This window comes from Zalophus californianus, chromosome 6 (assembly GCF_009762305.2).
Source record: "Zalophus californianus isolate mZalCal1 chromosome 6, mZalCal1.pri.v2, whole genome shotgun sequence".
Classification (NCBI taxonomy): Eukaryota; Metazoa; Chordata; class Mammalia; order Carnivora; family Otariidae; genus Zalophus; species Zalophus californianus.
Window position 1 is genome coordinate 64826178 of NC_045600.1, and position 20523 is coordinate 64846700.

The window sequence follows — 20523 nt, forward strand, 5'->3', positions numbered from 1 at the left end:
GCTCTCCACCGAGCAGGGAGCCTGATGCGGGACTCGATCCTGGGACTCCAGGATCATGACCTGAGCCGAAGGCAGTCGCTTAACCAACTGAGCCACCCAGGCACCCGGTTGAAATGGTTTTGCAGTTTTTCCCCTTTATTCTATTAATGAGGTGCCTTACATTGATTGGTTTTCTTGTGTTAAACCATCCTTGCATTCAAGGAATAAATCTCACTTGGTCGTGGTGTACAGTCTTTGTAATACGCTGCTGAATTTGATTTACTAGTATTATGTTGAGGGTCTTTACGTAAGTGTTGATAAGAGATATTGGTCTGTAGTTTTCTTACAGTGTTTGTGTCTGGCTTTGGTATGGGGCATTGCTGGCATTGATGAGTTAAAGAGTGTTTTATCTTCAATTTTTAGAAATGTTTTAGAAGGATTTATGTTAATTCTTTAAATGTTTGGCAGGATTCACAAAAAACCCATGTCCAGGGTTTTTTTTTGTATAAGGGATTTTTATTTTTAAAAAAAGATTTATGTATTTATTTTAGAGGGAGAACACGTGCAGGCAGGGGGAAGGGCAGAGGGAAAAAGAGAGAAGTGGACTCCCTGCTGAATGGGGAGCCCAAAGACACAGGGCTCAACCTCATGACCATGAGATCATGACCTGAGCCTAAATCAAGAGTCAGAGTCTTAATGGACTAAGCCACCCAGGCACCCCTGTATGAGGGATTTTTGAATACTGAATCAATCTGCAAGTGGTCTTTTCTGATTTTCTCTTCCTTCATCATTCAATCTGGTTAGGTTTTATGTTACTGGGTTATCCAATTTGTTGGTGTGCAGTTGTTGATAGTACTCTTCCAGTCCTTTTATTTCTGTAGAATTGGTTGTAATGAGTCCACTTACGTTTTTTATTTTAATATTTGTGTCTTTTCTTTTTTTCTTAGTGGACCCAACTAACATTTTGTCAATTTTGTTGATACTTTTGATGAATCAGGTTTTGGTTTTGTTGATTTTTTTCTGTTTTTTTTTTTGTTTGTTTGTCTTTGCTTTAATCTTTATTACTTCTTTCCTTCTGCTACCTTTGGGTTTGATTTGTTCTTTTTCTTGTTCCTTAAATAGTAATGCTATGTTGTTAATTTGAGATTTTTTTTTTTGTAAGATTTTATTTATTTATTTGAAAGAGAGCGAGCAAGAACAAGTTGGGGGAGAGAAGCAGAGGTAGAGGGAGAAGGGACTCCCCTCTGAGCAGGGAGCCCAATGAGGGGCTCCATCTCAGAACTCCAGGATTGTGACTTGAGCCAAAGGCAGACGCTTAACAAACTCAGCCACCCAGGAGCCCTCTTCTTTTTATATAAGCATTTATAGCTGTAAATTTTCCCCTCAGCACTGCGTTTGTTGCATCCCATAGATTTTGGTATGCCGTATTTCCATTTTTATTCCTAAGTATTTTCTAATATTTCTGGTGATTTGTTCCGTTAGTTGCTTGAGTGTGGTGTTCAATTTCTACTAATTTGTGCGTTTTCCAGTTTTGTTACTGATTTCTTTTTTGTTTTGTTGAAATTTTTTTATGGTATTTATCGTTTTAATACTGAGACTTAATTTGTGGTGAACATATGGTCCATCCTGGAGAATATCCCATGCATACTTGAGAAGAATGTGTATTCTCTTGTTAGGTAGAGTGTTCTATATATGTCTGTTAGATCTAGTTGGTTTATTGTGTTGTTGAAGTCCTCTTGTTTCCTTATCTTCTGTCTGATTCTTTGATCTGTTATTGAAAGTGGGATATTGAAGTCTCTAGCTATTACTGTGGAACTATTTCCCTCTTCAGTTTTTGCTTCATATATTTTGATGATCTTAAGTACATAAATATTTGTAATTGTTATCTTTTTTATTGTACTTTTTATTAATATATAATGTCCTCTGTCTCTTGCAGTCTTTTTTTATTTAAAATCTTTTTTGTCTGATAATAGTATAGGAGGTTTATAAACTTCAGTAGTAAATGTATTAGGCTACATGGGCCATATTGGGTCTGTGTTACACATTCTTTTTTTTTTTTTTTTTTTTAAAGATTTTATTTATTTGACAGAGAGAGAGATAGCGAGAGAGGGAACACGAGCAGGGGGAGTAGGAGAGGGAGAAGCAGGCTTCCGCACAGAGCAGGGAGCCCGATGTGGGGCTCAATCCCAGGACCCTGGGATCACGACCTGAGCCGAAGGCAGACGCTTAACGACTGAGCCACCCAGGCGCCCTTTTTTCTTTTTTTTTTATTTTTATTTTTATTTTTATTTTTTTTTTAAAGATTTTATTTATTTGACAGAGAGAGATAGCGAGAGAGGGAACACGAGCAGGGGGAGTAGGAGAGGGAGAAGCAGGCTTCCCCACAGAGCAGGGAGCCCGATGTGGGGCTCAATCCCAGGACCCTGGGATTTGTTTTTTTTTTTAAGCCATTTTTCACTCTGGGGCTGTCCAAAAACAAGCCTGAAGCAGGTTACTAATCCCTGCTGTGCCTTGAACAGAACTTTTAAAATGGTAATGAATTTATTGTTCCTTTTCTTGATGGCTAATGCTTTTGTCTTGTTAAAGAATTTTTTCCTTAATGTGAAATTTTGAAGATATATATTAGATCCTAAAAGCATTATTGTTCTGCCTTCACATTTAGATCTGTAATCCTCCTACAACTGATGTATCAGGCAGAAGTTTTATTTCATCTCCCTTCCCCCATGTGTTTACCCTGTATACTAAGCACAAGTTCTGAAAGGGCCATTCTTATTGTTCTAAACTTCTATTTTCATAAATCATGTGACCTCATATATATTGGTTTGTTTCTGGGTTGGTTTTTTTTTTTTTTTTCCTTTTATCTATTTGTCTATCCCTGCACCAATCACTGTTTTAATTTCTCTAGTTTTATAAACCATCTTACTTTCTGGTAGAGCAGGTTCTACCATTTCCTCCTTGGGGATTGTCTTGCCTGTTCTTGGCAATTTGAATTTCTTCATAAATTTTAGGATCATTTTGTCAAGTTACACACACACACACACACACACGCGCGCGCGCACACACACACACTGAAAGTTTGATTGGAATTGCATTAACTCGCAGTTTGCATGAAAATTGTTTTTTGAGTCTGCTACTCCATTTAGGTTGTCTTTTTTGTACAGGTTGCAGTTTTTCGTGCAGAGATCTTGCACATTTTTGTTGGTTTATTCCTAGATACTTTTGTTTTTTGTTGCCATTGTAAATATGCTTTTTTGCAGTTACTTTTTTTTTTTTTAAAGATTTTATTTATTTTGATAGAGAAAGAGAGCACAAGCGGGGGTGAGGAGGCAGAGGGAGAGAGAGAAGCAGTCTCCCCGCTGAGCAAGGAGCTGGATTTTGGGCTTGATTCCAGGACTCTGGTATCATGACCTGAGCCGAAGGCAGGGGCTTAACTGACTGAGCCACCCAGGTGTCCCTTTTTTTTTTTTTTTTTTTTTTTTTTGCATTTTTAAAGTATTTATTTGCTGAGATGATGCTACTAATGGTGCATTATGACTTGTAAAAACAGCTCGGAATTCATTTCAGTGAACCTTTATTAAACACTGTCTCTTATTTAATTGGTCTTTTTTTTTTATCACTATCAGACATAACCTTTACCTTTTAAGTCAGAATATCTATGTAGATATTCTGTGATGTGAGGTCATAAGGCCATGTCCAGCAGTCATGATATATCTGATATTTTCTTTTTATCCTCATCTCCATGTAGTTTGGATTAGGACATGTCCTTTTAAAGGTGTTTTCTTAATGAATTCTCACCTTTTTTTGTCCTTTTTGTTTGTGAATTATCTTCTTTCAACTCCTGTTCAAAAGCTGCTGTGGGATTCTTGCTTTTTTAATGTAGTTTGTGCTTATTTAATGTACTAGATTCTGTATGGATGGATGGTTTTTAATAGGAAAATGCCAAGACAAGAAATGAAAATGAATTCTCACAATAGCCTAAGATTCTAGTGTCTGCTTCAGTAGACCATAGACAACAGTGTAAGATTCTAAAAGGAAACATTGCCACTGTTTAGGTTTTTTTTTTTTTAATCCTTTAGAGGACTTGAGACTTTGACTTTCAGTGCCTTTCTCATTGGAAAATCACTGATTACTGCTTTTTTTTTTTAAGATTTTGTTTATTTATTTGACAAAGAAAGAAGCAGAGGGAGGGAGAAGCAGACCCCTGTTGAGTAGGGAGCCCAATGTGGGACTCAGTCCTGGGACCCAGGGATCATGACCTGAGCCGAAGGCAGACGCTTAACTGACTGAGCCACCTTGGCGCCCCTGATTACTGCATTTTAAGAAGCAGAATAAAATGAGTTTCTTTCATCTTTTTCCACTGCTAATTACAGTATGCTTATAAGATCTGGAAATTGGAGTCACATAGTGTTTTTATCGTATGTGATAATGGTTTTTGCTTTTTTTTTTTTTTTTTTTGAAGTCAATACAAGGATGGTTCTGGGGCACTTAGGTGGCTCAGTCAGTTAAGCATCTTCCTTTGGCTCGGGTCATGATCCTGGGTCCTGGGATCGAGCCCCACATTGGAAATGCTAATTGGAAAAAGAGATATGCACCCCTGTGTTCATTGCAGCATTATTTACAATAGCCAAGATACAGAAACAACCTAATTATCCATTGATAGTTGAACAGATAAAGATGATGGAATATTACACAATGGAATATTACTCAGCCGTAAAAAGAATGAGATCTTGCCATTTGGGACAACATTGATGGACCTAGAAGGTATTCTGCTAAGTGAAATAAGCCAAAAAAAGAGAAATACTATATGATCTCACTTTTATATGGAATCTAAACAAAGTAAATTGAACAAACAAAAAACAGAAACAGTATCATAAATACAGCGAACTGGTGGTTGCCAGAGGTGAGGCCGTTGGGGGGATAGACAAAATAGGTGAAGTGGTTTAAGAGGTACAACTTCCAGGGGCGCCTGGGCAGCTCAGATGGTTAAGCGTCTGCCTTCGACTCATGGGGTCGTGATCCCAGGGTCCTGGGAATGAACCCCACATCGGGCTCCCTGCTCAGCGGGGAGCCTGCTTCTCCCCCTCCCACTGCTTCTCCCCCTGCTCATGCGCGCTCTCTCTCTCTCTCTCTCTGTATCTCTGTGTCTCGAATGAAATAAAAAAAAAAAGTACAACTTCCAGTTACAGAATGGTAAGTTAGGGAATGAAAAGTCCCCGTAAAGAATATAGTCAATAGTACTGTAAGGGTGTTGTATGGTGACAGTGGATGGTGATTGCATTTACTGGGGTGAAAAAAAAGTTGATGCAGGCAAAAAACTTAATCAGAATTTCTTGAGGCTGTGTGATAAAATTGACGTTTCGCTTTTGCTTTATGGCTCAGGGGAGTCATACTTTCTCTTTAAAATATTAGACTGTTAGGTTCTGAATAGTTACCATCCCTCCTAGACGTTTTATTTTTGTTTTGAAATTTGTATTTGGAGGTATTATGTAGCTAACATCTCAGGTGCTAAGGAGTTATAGATGATTTCCTTTTCTTTTTTATTTCAGAGAGAGTGAGAGAGTAAGTGGTGGAGGGGGCGGGAGAGAGAGAGAAAGAATCTTTTTTTTTTTTTTTTTTTTGAGAGAGAAAGAATCTTAAGCTCGTTTCGATCTCACGACCCTGAGATCATCAAGAGTCCGATGCTTAGCTTAACTGATCCAAGCTACCCTGGCGCCCCTCATGTTTTGTGTTTTTTGTTTTTTATTTTTAAAGGATAATGGACACCTGGGTGGCTCGGTCGGTTAAGCGTCTGCCTTCTGCTCAGGTCATGATCTCAGGGGTCCTGTGATCTAGTCTGGAATCAGGCTCCCTACTCAAGGGGAAGTCTCCTTCTCCCTCTCCCTCTGCTTTTCTCCCCTGCTTGTGCTCGCTCTCTTTCTCTCTCTCAAATAAATATAATAAATCTTAAAAAAAAATAAAGGATAATAGAGAAGAGCTCGTTTTGATGGCAGTGGGCATTTAATAGTCCTATGTTTTTATTAATCAGCTTGATTTAGCTGGTCTGTTGGCTATTTCTTTTATAGAAATGAACAGATCCTAACTGAATGGGTTACATCATTCAGCAGAATTCATGTGTTCTGATTCCATTAATCATGATTTAGGTTACTAAGTAGCTTCCTTTTTCTTAACAAATACACCTATAGGTTATCTCAGCAAGAGCATTCTCCCCTATGTGGAAGTTAATTTTATTGTTATGTGCATAATGGCAAATGTCCCCACACAGATGCTAGTCTCTTTAAACATTACTCTTTAGTGTTGGGTGTATAAAGGGGACTGACATGATAGGAGGGGCCAGAAAAAGATAAGAGAGTTACCTCTCATAGGAAATAAGGGAATTAAAAAAAAAAAATTCCTCTCACAGTAGAAAAATGACAAGAGAAAGTAATGAGTTCTTTGAACGTTGGTGGCTTTACTTAAACTATTTGCAATACTGTGGTGGTGGTGTTTCAAGAATTGAAAGAATTTGGAGTGGGTGGGTAGAATAGAAAAGATTATAATTTTTAAGTATTTCATAAAGAAAATGCTTTCGAGGTATTATTACTGTTTTTTGAAACAACCAGTATCTCATTTTGGTAAAAATATTTTATCTATTTATGAAAATAATAGTTTTTAGTTCTTTGTGACTTATATGTTAGGAAGTAGGTTCAATTTTTATAAGATTTCCTTTTATGATTATGTAAAAATTACTAATATTAAAGACTTTAAGATTGTAAGCAAATTGCTGATTTATAGTCATGTTTATTTTTAAAATAATTGTGTTACTAGCAAAGTTTGGTTGACTGTTTCTATGAATTTTAAAACTTGCTGTCACGTTTTCTTATTTTTGGTTCCCTGTGTATTGTTAGGAAAAAATGAAAATAAATGGATCTTTTATATTTTTAGGCCCGGATAGCATTTTTGCAAGGAGAAAGAAAAGGTCAAGAAAACTTGAAGAAGGATTTAGTAAGAAGAATAAAGATGTTAGAGTATGCATTAAAACAAGAAAGGTATGTGTACCTCATTTTCTAGTAGAACAGTATTTTTTTAATACTAGTGTACAGTGTATTTAAAAGCTCTTTGAAGGGGGGGAAGTCGGAGGTGGGGACGAACCATGAGAGACGATGGACTGTGAGAAACAAACTGAGGGTTCTAGAGGGGAGGGGGTGGGGGATGGGTTAGCCTGGTGATGGGTATTAAAGAGGGCACATACTGAATGGAAAATAAGTAAGTAAATAAAATCTTAAAAAAATGTATAAAAGAATAATCTACTTAAAAAAAAAAAGCTCTTTGAAAGAAATGAAACCCTGCCCAAAATACAAGATGATACTTTGATTTGATTCTTATAATGGGAAAAGAAAAGATTTAAATCTTTAAAGTGGAAATAATTTTCGTCTTTTGTTATGGAACCTAAGTTTTGGGGTTTTTTTTTTCTTTAAAGATCAGGAAAAAATTATCTTTACTCAGGTGTATACGTTAATTGGGTAATTTACATTTTTTCTTTCACAGCAGTGCACCTTTTTTTCTAACTTCCTTTGCAAGTAAAACTTAGACATTCATATTATGTTTTATTTGTTATTAGAGAAATATGTACCAGTATTAACTGTGTAGAAAAGGAGAAAATACTTTCTTTCAACAATTTATTATTGAATTTTCAGGGCAAAATATCACAAATTAAAATATGGCACAGAACTGAACCAAGGTGATTTGAAAATGCCAACCTTTGAATCAGGTAAACTTGATTCTTCTGTTAACCTTCTCCCGACCCAATTCAAGAAAAATTGGTTTAAGCTCATTTTTATGTAACAGACATGTTTTCTTCACCCTTATTTTGCTTTGATAGCATTGGTTAGTCAAATGGTTGACGACTGTAATATTATCTAATGTTTTGGGAAAATAATAAATGAATAAGTAGTTTTATCTACATCTCAATCCTGAGGCTATTTATCCTGTTTTCCTTGTGTTGAAACCTTTGTAAAATTGTGGGTGCATTTTTGGTATTAATTAGAGGTGAAAGGTAATGAAACAGTTCTTTCTATACTTGTAGGTAATTCTTAGCCCATATGAGCTTAATTTTTTATTATTACAAAGTTCTTTTTATCTGGAGAAGCTGTGATTAACACAGTTTAATTCTGAAAATTGGAAATTTGATTGAATTTGGAAACCTCATAGGCAGCCAAATAAGGTTAAGAGAAGGAAAAAAAAAGTCTTCACTTCATCTTGCAACTATACTAAATTTTGCATCTTGCACTAAATTAAATGAATGGATATTGAGGGTGAGAGTAGTATCTGATGAACAGTTATGCTGGGAAGAGATGGCTGGATATAGGAAAAGGCTAACAGTTTAATGATAACTTTAGGGTTCTATATGATTACAGTTTGAGTAGTCCACACTTGATCTTAGCCAAAAGGCCGAGAAGCGATACAGTTTGAGTCGTCTAAACATCTAATAATAAATGAGGATTATTTTGATTTATATTATACAACATTGGGAATATTACCAATTTCTTATTTCAGGTATATTTACAACTCATACACATTTTGATGGTGCAGTCAGATTGAATTCTATGCTGTTCTTGGATGCTGGTTACTAAGACAAAAAAGTGTGTCTTTATTTGGATATGCAATTTTTCCTCTCCTATGGTTGTACCATATCTAATAAAGTCAAAGCATATATAGTAGGGAAAATAAAACGTGTATGGATTTTTTTTTAGGTGGCAGAGTAAATTTTAAAAATTTAATTGGTTTTTAGTTTAATATTAAATACTATTAATTTAATATTAAGTTTAATGTTAAGTACTTAGAACTTGGCAAAACACTTCATACATACAACCTGCAGTTGATTTAATTTTTCTCTACTTATTTTACCATTTATTATATCTTCAGGTTGTTGGCATATGTATAAAATTAAGAAAGAAAATATGAGCAGCATGGGTTTCCTTTTTTTTTTTTTTTTTTAAGATTTTATTTATTTGTCAGAGACAGAAAAAGAGAGAAAGGCAGGCAGAGGGAGAAGCAGGCTCTCCGCTGAGCAAGGATCCAGATGCAGGACTCAATCCCAGGACCCTGGGATCATGACCTGAGCTGCAGGCAGACGCTTAACCGACTGAGCCACCCAAGCATCCTGCGTGGGTTTCCTTTGGTCTGGCTTTTCGGTGATTATGAAGGTTCACTTTGATAGTAGGGAACAATATTGTGGCCTAATCCTTGGAAAAGCAACAATAAATGATAAAAAGATGGAAGGTCTGTATATTTTGGGCCTTGTTTAACTACAGTAGTCTTATTGCAGTTAGAGGGAGTAGAGTAGCTTCACACAACCTAATGAATTCAGAACTTTTCTTTGAGTTCCTTTTTCTTTCTAATATGGTTAGAATATTCACAAAATAAGTATTCACTTTCTAACTCGAGGGCTATCCCCACTAACTTGGTCTTCATAAATGTGAGGAAGGTGGCTAGTTGCAGCTTCATTGTTCCTGGAGCTAGAGTCAGAATTGGCTAGCTGGTCTCAGTACAACAACTTGTATAAAACAGATCATTAGCAGATAAATCTCTACTGCCTACAACCGAGGTAAGATTAAAAACAACTCTGTTTTTATCTGTATAAATTTAACAATTAAAACTTCCTTAAAATGAGGAATACAATGACATCCAAGTATTTTATTTATGGGAACAATAATAGCAAAATAGATTGCTTTTATTGATGTAGAAAAACTTCATGGTGTTGAGCAGGGGAAAACAATGAAGGGATGGGCAAAATATAACATGGAAACAAAGTGGAATAAAATTACTTACATCAAAGTATGGATTGAGATAGACATTAAATTAGTGTTGTCTTTTATATATACACAAAATAAATCAAAATGTAAAAAAAAAATGTGTAAAATATTGTCTTGACAGAAGTACAAGATATGCATGTTTTTATACCTGTGCCTCAGTAATACCAGTATGTGTATGTATCCTAAACCGGTTTAACCCTATGTATCTAAATATGTAAAGAGCTCTTTTTCATACATTCAGGAAAAAAAAATTCTAACAGTAGAAAAATAGGCAAAAGACTTGAAAAGGCAGCCCATAAGAGAAGATATCCAAATGGCCAATAAGTAGATGAAATGAGATTCAATTTTATTACTTATTGAGGAAATACAACCAAAGTGCAGTGTATACAATTGGACACCTACCAGAATGGCCAAAATAAAATACAAAAGAGAAAAAAGGTCGTGTTGATGAGGATTTAGAACAACCATACCTACTGGTGTTGGGATTGAAAATTGATTGAACTGCTCTAAAAGTGGTTTGTCAGTGATACTAAAGGGAACATAGCCATAGCAGCGTGCTCTGTGGTCCAGTAATTCTACTTCTAGGTATTCTACTCCTTAAAAGGCTTACATATGTTCATCATAAGGCTTGTATATAGTATCTTGTAATAAAAATATGGAAACAACTTGAAAGACCTGCAGTGTTAGAATGGGTACATAATACTGTGTGATATTTTAGCATAGTGGAATGCTCTTTAGCAACAAAAATGAACAAACTCGTAACTACGCCTGACAACATGGACAGGTAACATAAAACTGAAAATTGATATAAATGATTTCATGAATATAAAGTTCAAAAATTAATCTAGGTTTTATAAATCAGGATAGTATTGCTATCCCTTTAGGAGTGTCTAGTAATTGGAAGAGGGCACAAGGAAAGCTTTTGGGGTGCTGATAAATGTTTTGTTTCTTCATCGAGGAACTGGTTATGTTGGTGTGTTAAAAAATTAATTGAGCTGTATGCTTCTGTTGTACTTCAGGGATATTCTTAGCATTATTTATAATAGGGAAAAGTGGAAACTAATGTCAACATTAGTGGACTAGCTAAATTAAATATACTTTCTATGGAATAATTTTATGATATTAATCTATATTGCCATCAAGAGAATGTTGAAGTATGTTGTCACAAGCAGCTTATAGTACAGTGCACACATTGCCCCCCCTTTTTTTAAGAAAGGAGAAGTTTATGTATTTTGAGATGAAAAATAGGGATTGATAAATTCGTAAGTACTAACACTTGGTGATAGGATTTGGGGCAGTTATAGTTCTTTCTAAAAATGTATTTAAATGTATTTTTTTCTCCAGTGGTTATATATTATATGTAAGTACACAGTAAACAAATGGTATAAATAGAAAAAATTATAAACAGAAAAGTAGACTATTAGGGTGCAATAATTATTTCTAGAAATCTTAGAAATCCCTGTGTTCAGGGTAAGAATGAAAAGATGTTAATAATGGGATTGTTAGGCTTAGAGAAGTAATGCCTGCTACCAGTATTTGTTCTCATGACTCTGAGGAGTCTAGGAGCCCAACAACTGTGAGCCATGCTAAGGGTTGTCAACATTCAGTGTGAGGGCTGATCTTCTATGATCCTCTCTCTTTGCTTTCTTTCTGTCTGTCTGTCTTTCTTTCTTTCTTTATGATGTTTATTTATTTATTTGACAGAGAGACATGCAGCGAGAGAGGGAACACAAGCAGGGAGAGTGGGAGAGGGAGAAGCAGGCTTCCTGCTGAGCAGGGAGCCCGATGCGGGGCTTGATCCCAGGACTCAGGGAACATGACCTGAGCCGAAGGCAGATGCTTAACGACTGAGACACCCAGGCGCCCCTATCTTTATTTTCATAATGGGACTTTATAGGAAAATATTTCTGTGATATCATTAGTGCTGATACATAGTTTTAAATCTCTCTAGGGATACTTATTGAGAGCTTGACTTCCTACAGATTATAGTATTTTTTTTAAAAGATGTATTTATTTATTAGAGAGAGAGAGAGTGGGGAGAGGGACCAGCAGGAGAGGGAGAAGGAGAGAAGCAGACTCCCCACTGATGTGGAGCTTGGCATAGGGCTCGATCTCACCACCCTGAGATTATGACCTGAGCCGAAATCAAGAGTTGGATGCTTAACTGACTGAGCCACCCAGACCCCCCCCATAGTATTTATTAAACTCTCTCTTAATGTATATACTTTTATTCCAGAATAATACATGACTTTTTACTTGTAGTAGAAACTATTTTCTGGTTTAAGTTTTAGTTCTTTTTTTTTTTTTTTTTTAAAGATTTTATTTACTTGAGAGAGACACAATGAGAGAGGGGACACAAGCAGGGGGAGTGGGAGAGGGAGAAGCAGGCTTCCTGCGGAGCAGGGAGCCTGAGGCAGGGCTCGATCCCAGGACCCTGGGACCATGACCTGAGCCGAAGGCAGACACTTAACGACTGAGCCACCTAGGCACCCCTTAAGTTTTAGTTCTTAAAATGAAATTGATTATATAAAATGTTATGATATGGACTTAAAGTTAACTGATACAGACTCAAAATTAAGTTATTCAGTAGTTTTCCTAAGTGTTGATTTTGAATAGCTTAAGTAAATATTAAATATAGCTTTTTATTTTTGAAAGCATTCAACCCAGCAGAATTCTGGTAGTTAAAAAATACTACTTTTTAGCATTTCATTTCAAAGCCTAGTCTTTTGGTTTTTGACTCTCTAGTAGAACAGTTGATGTACTCTTGGGTTTTCCCAATTTTAAAACAAGGAGGGTTGTACCTGAGTGTTGACTGGGATAAATACATTTAAAATGAGTGACCCACAGTAATTACTCAATAGTTGTTCATTTATTTCTGTCCTTTATAAAATATTTAGTTATATTTTGTGGGAATTTATCCCTGAGAGAACTTCAACAATATTTTCTCAAGAGTTGAAATAATGCGTATGAAATCGTCTTTCTATGTGTGTGTGTGTGTGTGTTAATTTTTAGAAGAAACCAAAGACACAGAAGCTCCCACAGCACCTCAGAATAGCCAGTTAACCTGGAAGCAAGGCAGACAGCTGTTAAGACAGTAAGTAATGGTTCATTTTCAGCTTTCTTTAAGGATCTAGGTATGAAAGTGCTTATATTCAGTCACTTTGCAAGTGAAAAATTATTTGGTGATTATAGGACAGTGTGTAGAATTTTCAAATTGCTCTCTTGCTTTATTAGACTTTTCGATCTTTTTAAAGTTTGTCTCTTCTGAATGTTCCTTTGAACACTGCTCAGGATGATGATGTTTTCTTATTTGTGGGGTAGAATGTCATAAAAACTGGATGACTGGAAGGCAAGAACAAAAATAGAGTTCATACTTGTGGATACTCATTTCATCACTGTAGAATTCACAGACTTGGGTTTAAGTGGGAGTATTACTGGTTTATAGAGGAATTTAACTGGTTATCTGAAACCTTTCATAAGTGGCTTGCCAAATCCTACTTTTACTTGAATTTTTGAGGAACCTTTTTGATGTTTGAATTCTTTGCTGTATTAGAAGTAATTGTGTGGCATATCTTACTTACTGTCTTTTATCTATTTGTTTTTCGGCCTTATATTTTTAAAGCTTTGGTACCTGTGTACTAATGATAGCCTGGGTAATTTACAATTATTCAAACTGCTCAACTCTATGCATGTTTAGCTTCACTTCAGTAACCCTGTGAAATGTGATCAGACCTTTGATCTTCTTACTGCCTAGAACTACCCTACTCTGGAATATTCCATGATCCAACACTTGTCTTATATTCCGCCTTTTCCACCCCTAACTCCCATGTTATTTGCCCTCTGATCTTACCATGATCTTTAGCTTCTTGGCTACTTCATTTTCCCCTTAAGCTCCTTGAGTTGTGGTTGGTTTTACTTTATTTGTTGATGTGGGCTTTTCTTGTTTTTATTTTTACCTAGATCTACCTTAGACCCCATCATCCATCACCATTTTGGTAGGACCCCTAGCTTTCTTCTGCCCTCTCCTACCAGTCATTTTATTATACCTGCAGTATCTCAGCCCTAGTTCAGTCTTGCTGTCTCTGCTGCTTCTGTTTCTAATTAAATCTTGGAGAAAAATCAGAGTCCTCTCAATGCCCTTACATATTCATGGTTTCCTGTACAAACATTACAGAGAGCCTTTCTCCATAACCCTGGTCACGTCCTGCTCCCATTATACCTCAGTAGATATTCTAAACTTTTACCCTGTCTCAGCCCATTCTGCCTTACTCATTAGAGCACCTCAGGTTCTGCTTAACTGAAAATATGAAGGCTTTCAGGTGAGAACTCCCTTAACTTTTTGCTTTCCCTTCTGTAGATGTATTTAAACCTCATAGTGATCACTTTAGTTTCTGGTGTTTCATTCAAACTCTTGAAACTATCAGTCCAAACTCTTAGTGACTAAAACTTGAACAAACTTTAGTAAAAACAGATTATTCTTTGGAAGGATGCCAGCAGAATTGAGGAAAGTGCTGAATAACTGAGTATCCGGAAGACAAGAGCTGACATAAACCTGAGGACTTCTCAGGGACTGGAAACACCCATGATAGGTTCTTATTCTCTGGTTTTCTTCTCCTCTGTGTATCAGTTTCAGTGTTTTCTCCTGAAAACCACTTTTCTCCAGATGGCAGGGGACCCCCTGTTTTAGTCAGAATTGGCTTAACTTGATCAAATAAACGCCCATGAGTCAGTTATTTTTACCTAGTTGTGTGAGATCTTGGCTGCGCATTCAGACCGCCGCATGGTTAGAGTGTGCTGGCAGCTGTTTCCCGCAAAAGAGAATTGCAGTTGTTAGAAGAGTACAGTAGCTGTAGAGAAATCACTTATACAGTATTTCTCTTATAAAAGCCTAATGTTATTGCCTGGATTAATATGCTATCTCTCCACATCTTTCTCTGACAGTTTATTTCCATAGTCTTCCTTGTTCATTTCTCAGCTGTGTACTCTGTTTTCCACTTTGATACTACATTGAAGCTACTCACAAACATACTTAAGAGACCTTTTTTGTTCCTATTTGATCTTTTGGAAATATTTGACATTAACTATTCATTCTTTTTTGAGCTCTTTTTTCTTACTTACTCCCCGCTGTCATTTCCCACCCTTACTTCTCAAGTGTTTGCTTTTATTTTCTTTTGATTTTCTCTTATTTTTCTAGCCCTTTAGATGTCTGTGTCCCCAGGCTTTCTGTTCTAGAGCTTTTTCTCAGGGTAACTTCATTTAAATCCATGGCTTTAAATACCATCAAACACTGATGACTCCCAAATCTGTTTACTGAGTCCAGTCTCTTCTGAGCTTTGACCTTTCTTATTATTGTGCCTAATAAATGTTGTCACTTTCGTAGATATGACATGATTATCTGATAGGTACCCTATAAACCAGATTCGAACACTTTTATTTTTCATTTCATTGAATAGAACCACCATCTAAGCTAGAAACCTGAAATTTTTCTAAAATTCTTGCATCTCCTTTCATTCTGCTGCCATGTTGATTTGTGCACCAAGTCTCTAAGATTATATCTTGCTTATTTTTCTCACGTTTTTTCTCTTCAGTTTTATTTCTTGTTGTGTTAGTGTCCTAACCAGTCTCCCTGTTGTTAGCTTTCATGTAAAAATCTTTTGTTCTTTTCCAGTAGTGTCTGAGACTCCTTTTAACACCCTTAGCCTGTGAAATCCTTTAAGAAGAAATTCTTGATCACACAAAGCCATTCATGACCCATTATGTATTATGTCATAATCTGGTCCCTTTTTTCTTTTCAAATCTCATCCTGGATCCTAGATTAGATACACAGGAAGTTTCAGTACCAGATTTTAGATCCTAGAGAGAGAACTAACCTGTCCATCATCCTCTGGCTAAGAACCCAGGTTTAAACTTAGCATGTCACAGTTCTGAGGTTTAGTTCTATTCATTCTTTACCACTTTGTGGACTTTTTAAGTAATATATATCATCAACTCCTAAAGCTTTTTAAGGGTTCTTGGGCTTTTTAGGCCCTTAATTAGTGTTAGCCATACTGTATGCTTTCTTAATTAAATTTCAGTTTATAATTGGCCTTCTCTTAGAATTGGAATTAGTCCGTAGAGAAGAAAGTTTTGAGGGAAAGGAAGATTATATTTTATAGGGTTATGGGCTTTTCTGAAATTCCTTGATATGATTTTGAGTTAAGTTTGCAGGTATTAATATATGAGATTTAATATTTTAAATTTTCTCTTATAGATATCTTCAGGAAGTAGGTTACACAGATACAATATTAGATGTACGGTCTCAGCGGGTAAGGTCATTACTTGGACTGTCCAATTCAGAGCCAAATGGATCAGTAGAAACAAAGAACTTAGAACAGATCCTGAATGGAGGTGAATCTCCTAAGCAAAAAGGACAAGAAATCAAAAGGTATGATCTGTACTTACAGGTTAACATTGCTTATATAATGGGTACTGTGAATCTCTTTAATTTCTTGTTACTACTGTTAACGATTTTTAAAGCAGGTAGAGTTCAGATTTAAAGACTTTTCCCCTCCTACATGGCACCATGGGCAAATAAATTTTCTGTTCAGGTGCTTTTTAAATTGATATATCTTAATTTTTTTTTTTTTTTGGAAGTCTTGATCTCATACATACAGATCTTTATTTTTTAAAATTCTTTTCTATTGTTATGTTAATCACCATACATTACATCATTAGTTTTTGATGTAGTGTTCCATGATTCATTGTTTGTGCATAACACCCAGTGCTCCATGCAGAACGTGCCCTCCTTAATACCCATCACCAGGCTAACCCATCCCCCCAACCCCCTCTCCTCTAGAACCCTCAGTTTGTTTTTCAGAGTCCATCATCTCTCATGGTTCGTCTCCCCCTCCGACTTACTCCCCTTCATTCTTCCCCTCCTGCTATCTTCTTTTTCTTTTTTCTTAACATATCTTGCATTATTTGTTTCAGAATTACAGATCTGTGATTCAACAGTCTTGCACAATTCACAGCACTCACCATAGCACATACCCTTCCCTATCTTATGTTTTGATACCAAGAAATTGGCTATAGTTCTGAAATAGGTGCAAAATTAAAATTCAGTTTGGGAGTAATTTCATGTAGTTCAGAGCTATTTTAACTTCCTGATTTAAATTTTTGCTAGGGTATTTTCAATAAATTATCATGGTACTCTATAACTAGAATAGCAATGGTTACTTACACACAAGTATGAAAGAAACAAGGTTTTGTGTTATATTTGGGCTCAGAAAGCCACCAGTTATACTTTTTAAAATTTAATGTCTTTACTGAGATAAAATTCACAACTATACATTTCTGCCGTTTAAAATATGTAGTTTGTTTTTAGGATATTCAGAGTCTCTCAGCCATCACCACAGTCTTAGTTTTGAAAATATTCATCCCCAAAAGGAACCCCGTACTTATTAGCCAACACTGCCCATTCTCCCCTGCACTCCTTTCACCACCAACCCTAGGCAACCACTAATCTACTTTATGTTTCCATAGATTCCCTATTCTGAACATTTCATATAAATGGTTATTTTGTGAGTGGCTTCTTTACCTTAGCATAATATTTTTTAAGCTTCATCCGTGTGTCAGTAATTCATTCCTTTTTATTGCCAAATAATATTCTGTTCTATGGTTATATCACATTTTGTTTATCCATTCCTTGTCCAGTTGATGGGTTTGTGGATTGGTTCTACATTTTGAAATAGAGACTAATACTACTTTGAACATTGGTGTACATGTTTTCAGTTTTTTGGGGTATATACCCAGGACTGGAATTTCTGAGTCATATGGTAACTCTGTGTTTTCCTTGTCGTGGAAGTTCCAAACTCTTCCAAAGTGGCTAAACTATTTTACATTCCCACCAGAAATTTCTTCATGTCCTCATCAAAATTTGATGTTTTCTATCAGATGTACCTTTGGTTAATACAGACTTGATAAATCAAGGTGTTAATAAGTAGGTAGAACTTTTTTTTTTTTAACCTTTTTTTCCCCTCCAACTAAATGTCACCTTGAAAACATAAGTTTTCTGGAAAGACATAGAAAAGAAGAAGAGAATGGAAAGAAACTAACATTGAGTTCCTTTAGAGCTTAAGAAATGAATAATAGTGTAGTTTAAAAACTAGCATTATTTCATACCTTAGCTGTATTTCATGATATTATGCTTTTGTTTAAAACATGTACTAAAAATTTCAAGTTAACATAAGCCTTTGCTTTAGGGTTTTTATTTCTGAGAAGGAAGGTCTCTTCAATAACATTTTACATCAGATAGAGCTCTTATTTTCTTTAGTCTGTATTTCAGGAAGCACAGAATATTTTTGTGGTATAAGAGAAAAAGCAAAAGTATTTTTGTTAGTTTATCAGGCTAAGTAGTTCGTAGAATTTATAATATTTAGAGGACTGCAGTTTAGCACACCTGAATCTGAATTAAATCTCCACACCAGACTTAATTTTCTTGTAAAGCTTCTTGCCTTTGCAAGATTAAGACCTTAATAGGTTTCTTTTCTGTTGTGTTTAAAAAACACATAACATGAGATCTATCCTCTTAACAATTTTTAAAGTATACAGTGCAGTATTGTTAACCATAAAAACAATGTTGTAGAGTACACCTCTAGAACTTTTTCATCTTTCATGACTGAAACTCTATACCTATTGAATAGCAACTCCTATTTCCTCTTCCTATCAGCCCCTGGCAACCACCATTCAACTTTCTATTTCTGTGAGTGACTGCTTTAAATACTCATGAAGTGGAATCATGTAGTGTTTGTCCTTCTTTGACCGCCTTATTTCACTTAGCATAATGTCATTTAGGTTCAGCAGTGTTGTAGCATATGACAAAATTTCCTTTTTTATGGCTGAATAATATTCCATTGCATGTATATACCACATTTTTTTTAATCCATTCATGTGTCCATAGATGTTTAGGTAATAGTTGTTCTTAATCAAGGCTGATTTCCATCTTAATGAGTATAGTTACATATTCTGAATCTGCACGTTTGTGTGGTTCAGCTATTATTCGGGCCTTTGAAAACTCCTAAGAATGCGAGAAATGATCTCTAACATGTTGAGATTTTTAGCAGAAGGATGTTTATCACATTCTTATTTATAATAGTAAAAAGTTAGAAGCAATCTTAATGTTTACCAGGAGAGCAATGGTAAATTTTAGATCATATTATTAGAGGCAGTATGCTTAATGGTTTAGAACGTGAATTCTGAGGAGGATTTTAAATTGTGACTTTGCCACTTATTAGCTATGACTTTGGGCAAGGTATTTAACCTTCCCGTGCCTCAGTTTCCTCACTTGTAAAATAGTGATGGTAGGGTTAATGTGAAGAAGAAATGAATTAATAGGGAAGTATTTAGAATAATGCCTGGCACATAGTAAGTACTAGCTATGATGAAATATTGTGTATCCTGTTGAAATGTGACCCTACCAGAGTAATATTTACTAGACTCTGCTGAGTGAATGTCACTCTTGTATTGGTTGGTTTATTGTAGCGGGGGTGTTGTGGATGCCTAGTGCATTGTGTCACAAAGCGTCTACTTTATGAGGATTCATGGGAGGACAGAGTTCTCTTAGATCTTGCAACTGGGAAAAGCTTTGCTGCTTCTGAATCATTGGTTTGATTTACCTGTGAACCTCCAGTAGTTGCTCCCTTTCTCTTTTTATTCTGTTTGGAATCTTGCCATATTTGTGCCCTGCATACATGCTCCTCCACCCCCCACTGACTTTTAGCCTTTTACTTACCAACCCTGCTCTTGGCTTCTATTTTATTTTCTCCTCATCTGGACATTTTAATTTTTTTACTCCGTTGATTTTCTTTTTACAGTGAGAGAGGATAGTAAATAAATAGTTGGCAAAGAAAAAAAAATGTTAAAAAATCCATAGACAAAGACTTTTTCTTAAGCATCATGGATTAATAAAGTCACATTCTAGTTGTGGGCCTTCTGGAACCTCTGTTGAAATTACAGTTAAAGACTTTTTAAGATGCATTAACACATAAGAACAAAAAAACTGAATATGTAGAAAAAATGAGAGGATGTACTGTACATCAGATAGGGTTAGCTTAACAATTACGGAAGTTGGAAAGAATATGGAGGAATATCACATGCCTTAAATCTAAGGGCATTCAGGAGCAATAATAAGAAAAGGAATAAGCCAATTAAAGTCATAAAATGCCAGCAAAGCTCCAAAGGCTAAGGAATTAGAGGTATCAGATACATCTGGATTGGATTTAGAGGGGGTTATGATTGGAACATTGGTTTAAAGTTTATGTAAGAGGTAGTTAGAATCTCAGATCTCTTCTTTTATCCTGTGTAGCAAGCTGAACACCCCTCCACCTGTGGTGGTATATTTTCCAGTGAAGCTGAACCATGATTTGTGATTTCTTAAGAAATAAAGCAACTCTAGGATAGAATCTACTTAACTGGAAACAGGAGGATTATCTGAATCTCCAGCTGAGCAGTGAAATCCCCTGTTTTCTTCTAGTATTTGGCTTCTGGTATGTTTGCATGGGTCTTATATCCCTTCCAGGCAGAATGTTGAAATTTATCACATTAAATAGAAAAGACTTAATAGTCCTGACAGTTGGGATCTGCCGGTGAAATGGTGAGCCTCTGTCCTATCATGCAGAAGTGAAGCCAGCTGCTTTGGCAAAACCTCACCCATGTAATACATAAGTTAGCTTTTTGGTGCCTCACTCTTAAAGGTGAACATTTTAGGAAAGACTTT

General features: G+C 35.8%; 1 protein-coding gene across 6 annotated transcripts in view; it reads left to right on the forward strand.

Moving 5' to 3' along the window:
• Positions 1–20523, forward strand: part of STRN3 (striatin 3) — a 104892-nt gene that overhangs the window by 41352 nt on the left and 43017 nt on the right. For 5 of the 6 annotated variants that reach the window (XM_027569654.2, XM_027569655.2, XM_027569650.2 and 2 more), the window contains exons 2-5: positions 6901–7004; positions 7653–7726; positions 12783–12864; positions 16021–16194. In XM_027569654.2, coding sequence (XP_027425455.1) covers positions 6901–7004; positions 7653–7726; positions 12783–12864; positions 16021–16194 — 434 coding nt within the window. The remainder of the gene's footprint in view (positions 1–6900; positions 7005–7652; positions 7727–12782; positions 12865–16020; positions 16195–20523) is intronic. The other variant, XM_027569651.2, reaches the window with a different exon arrangement.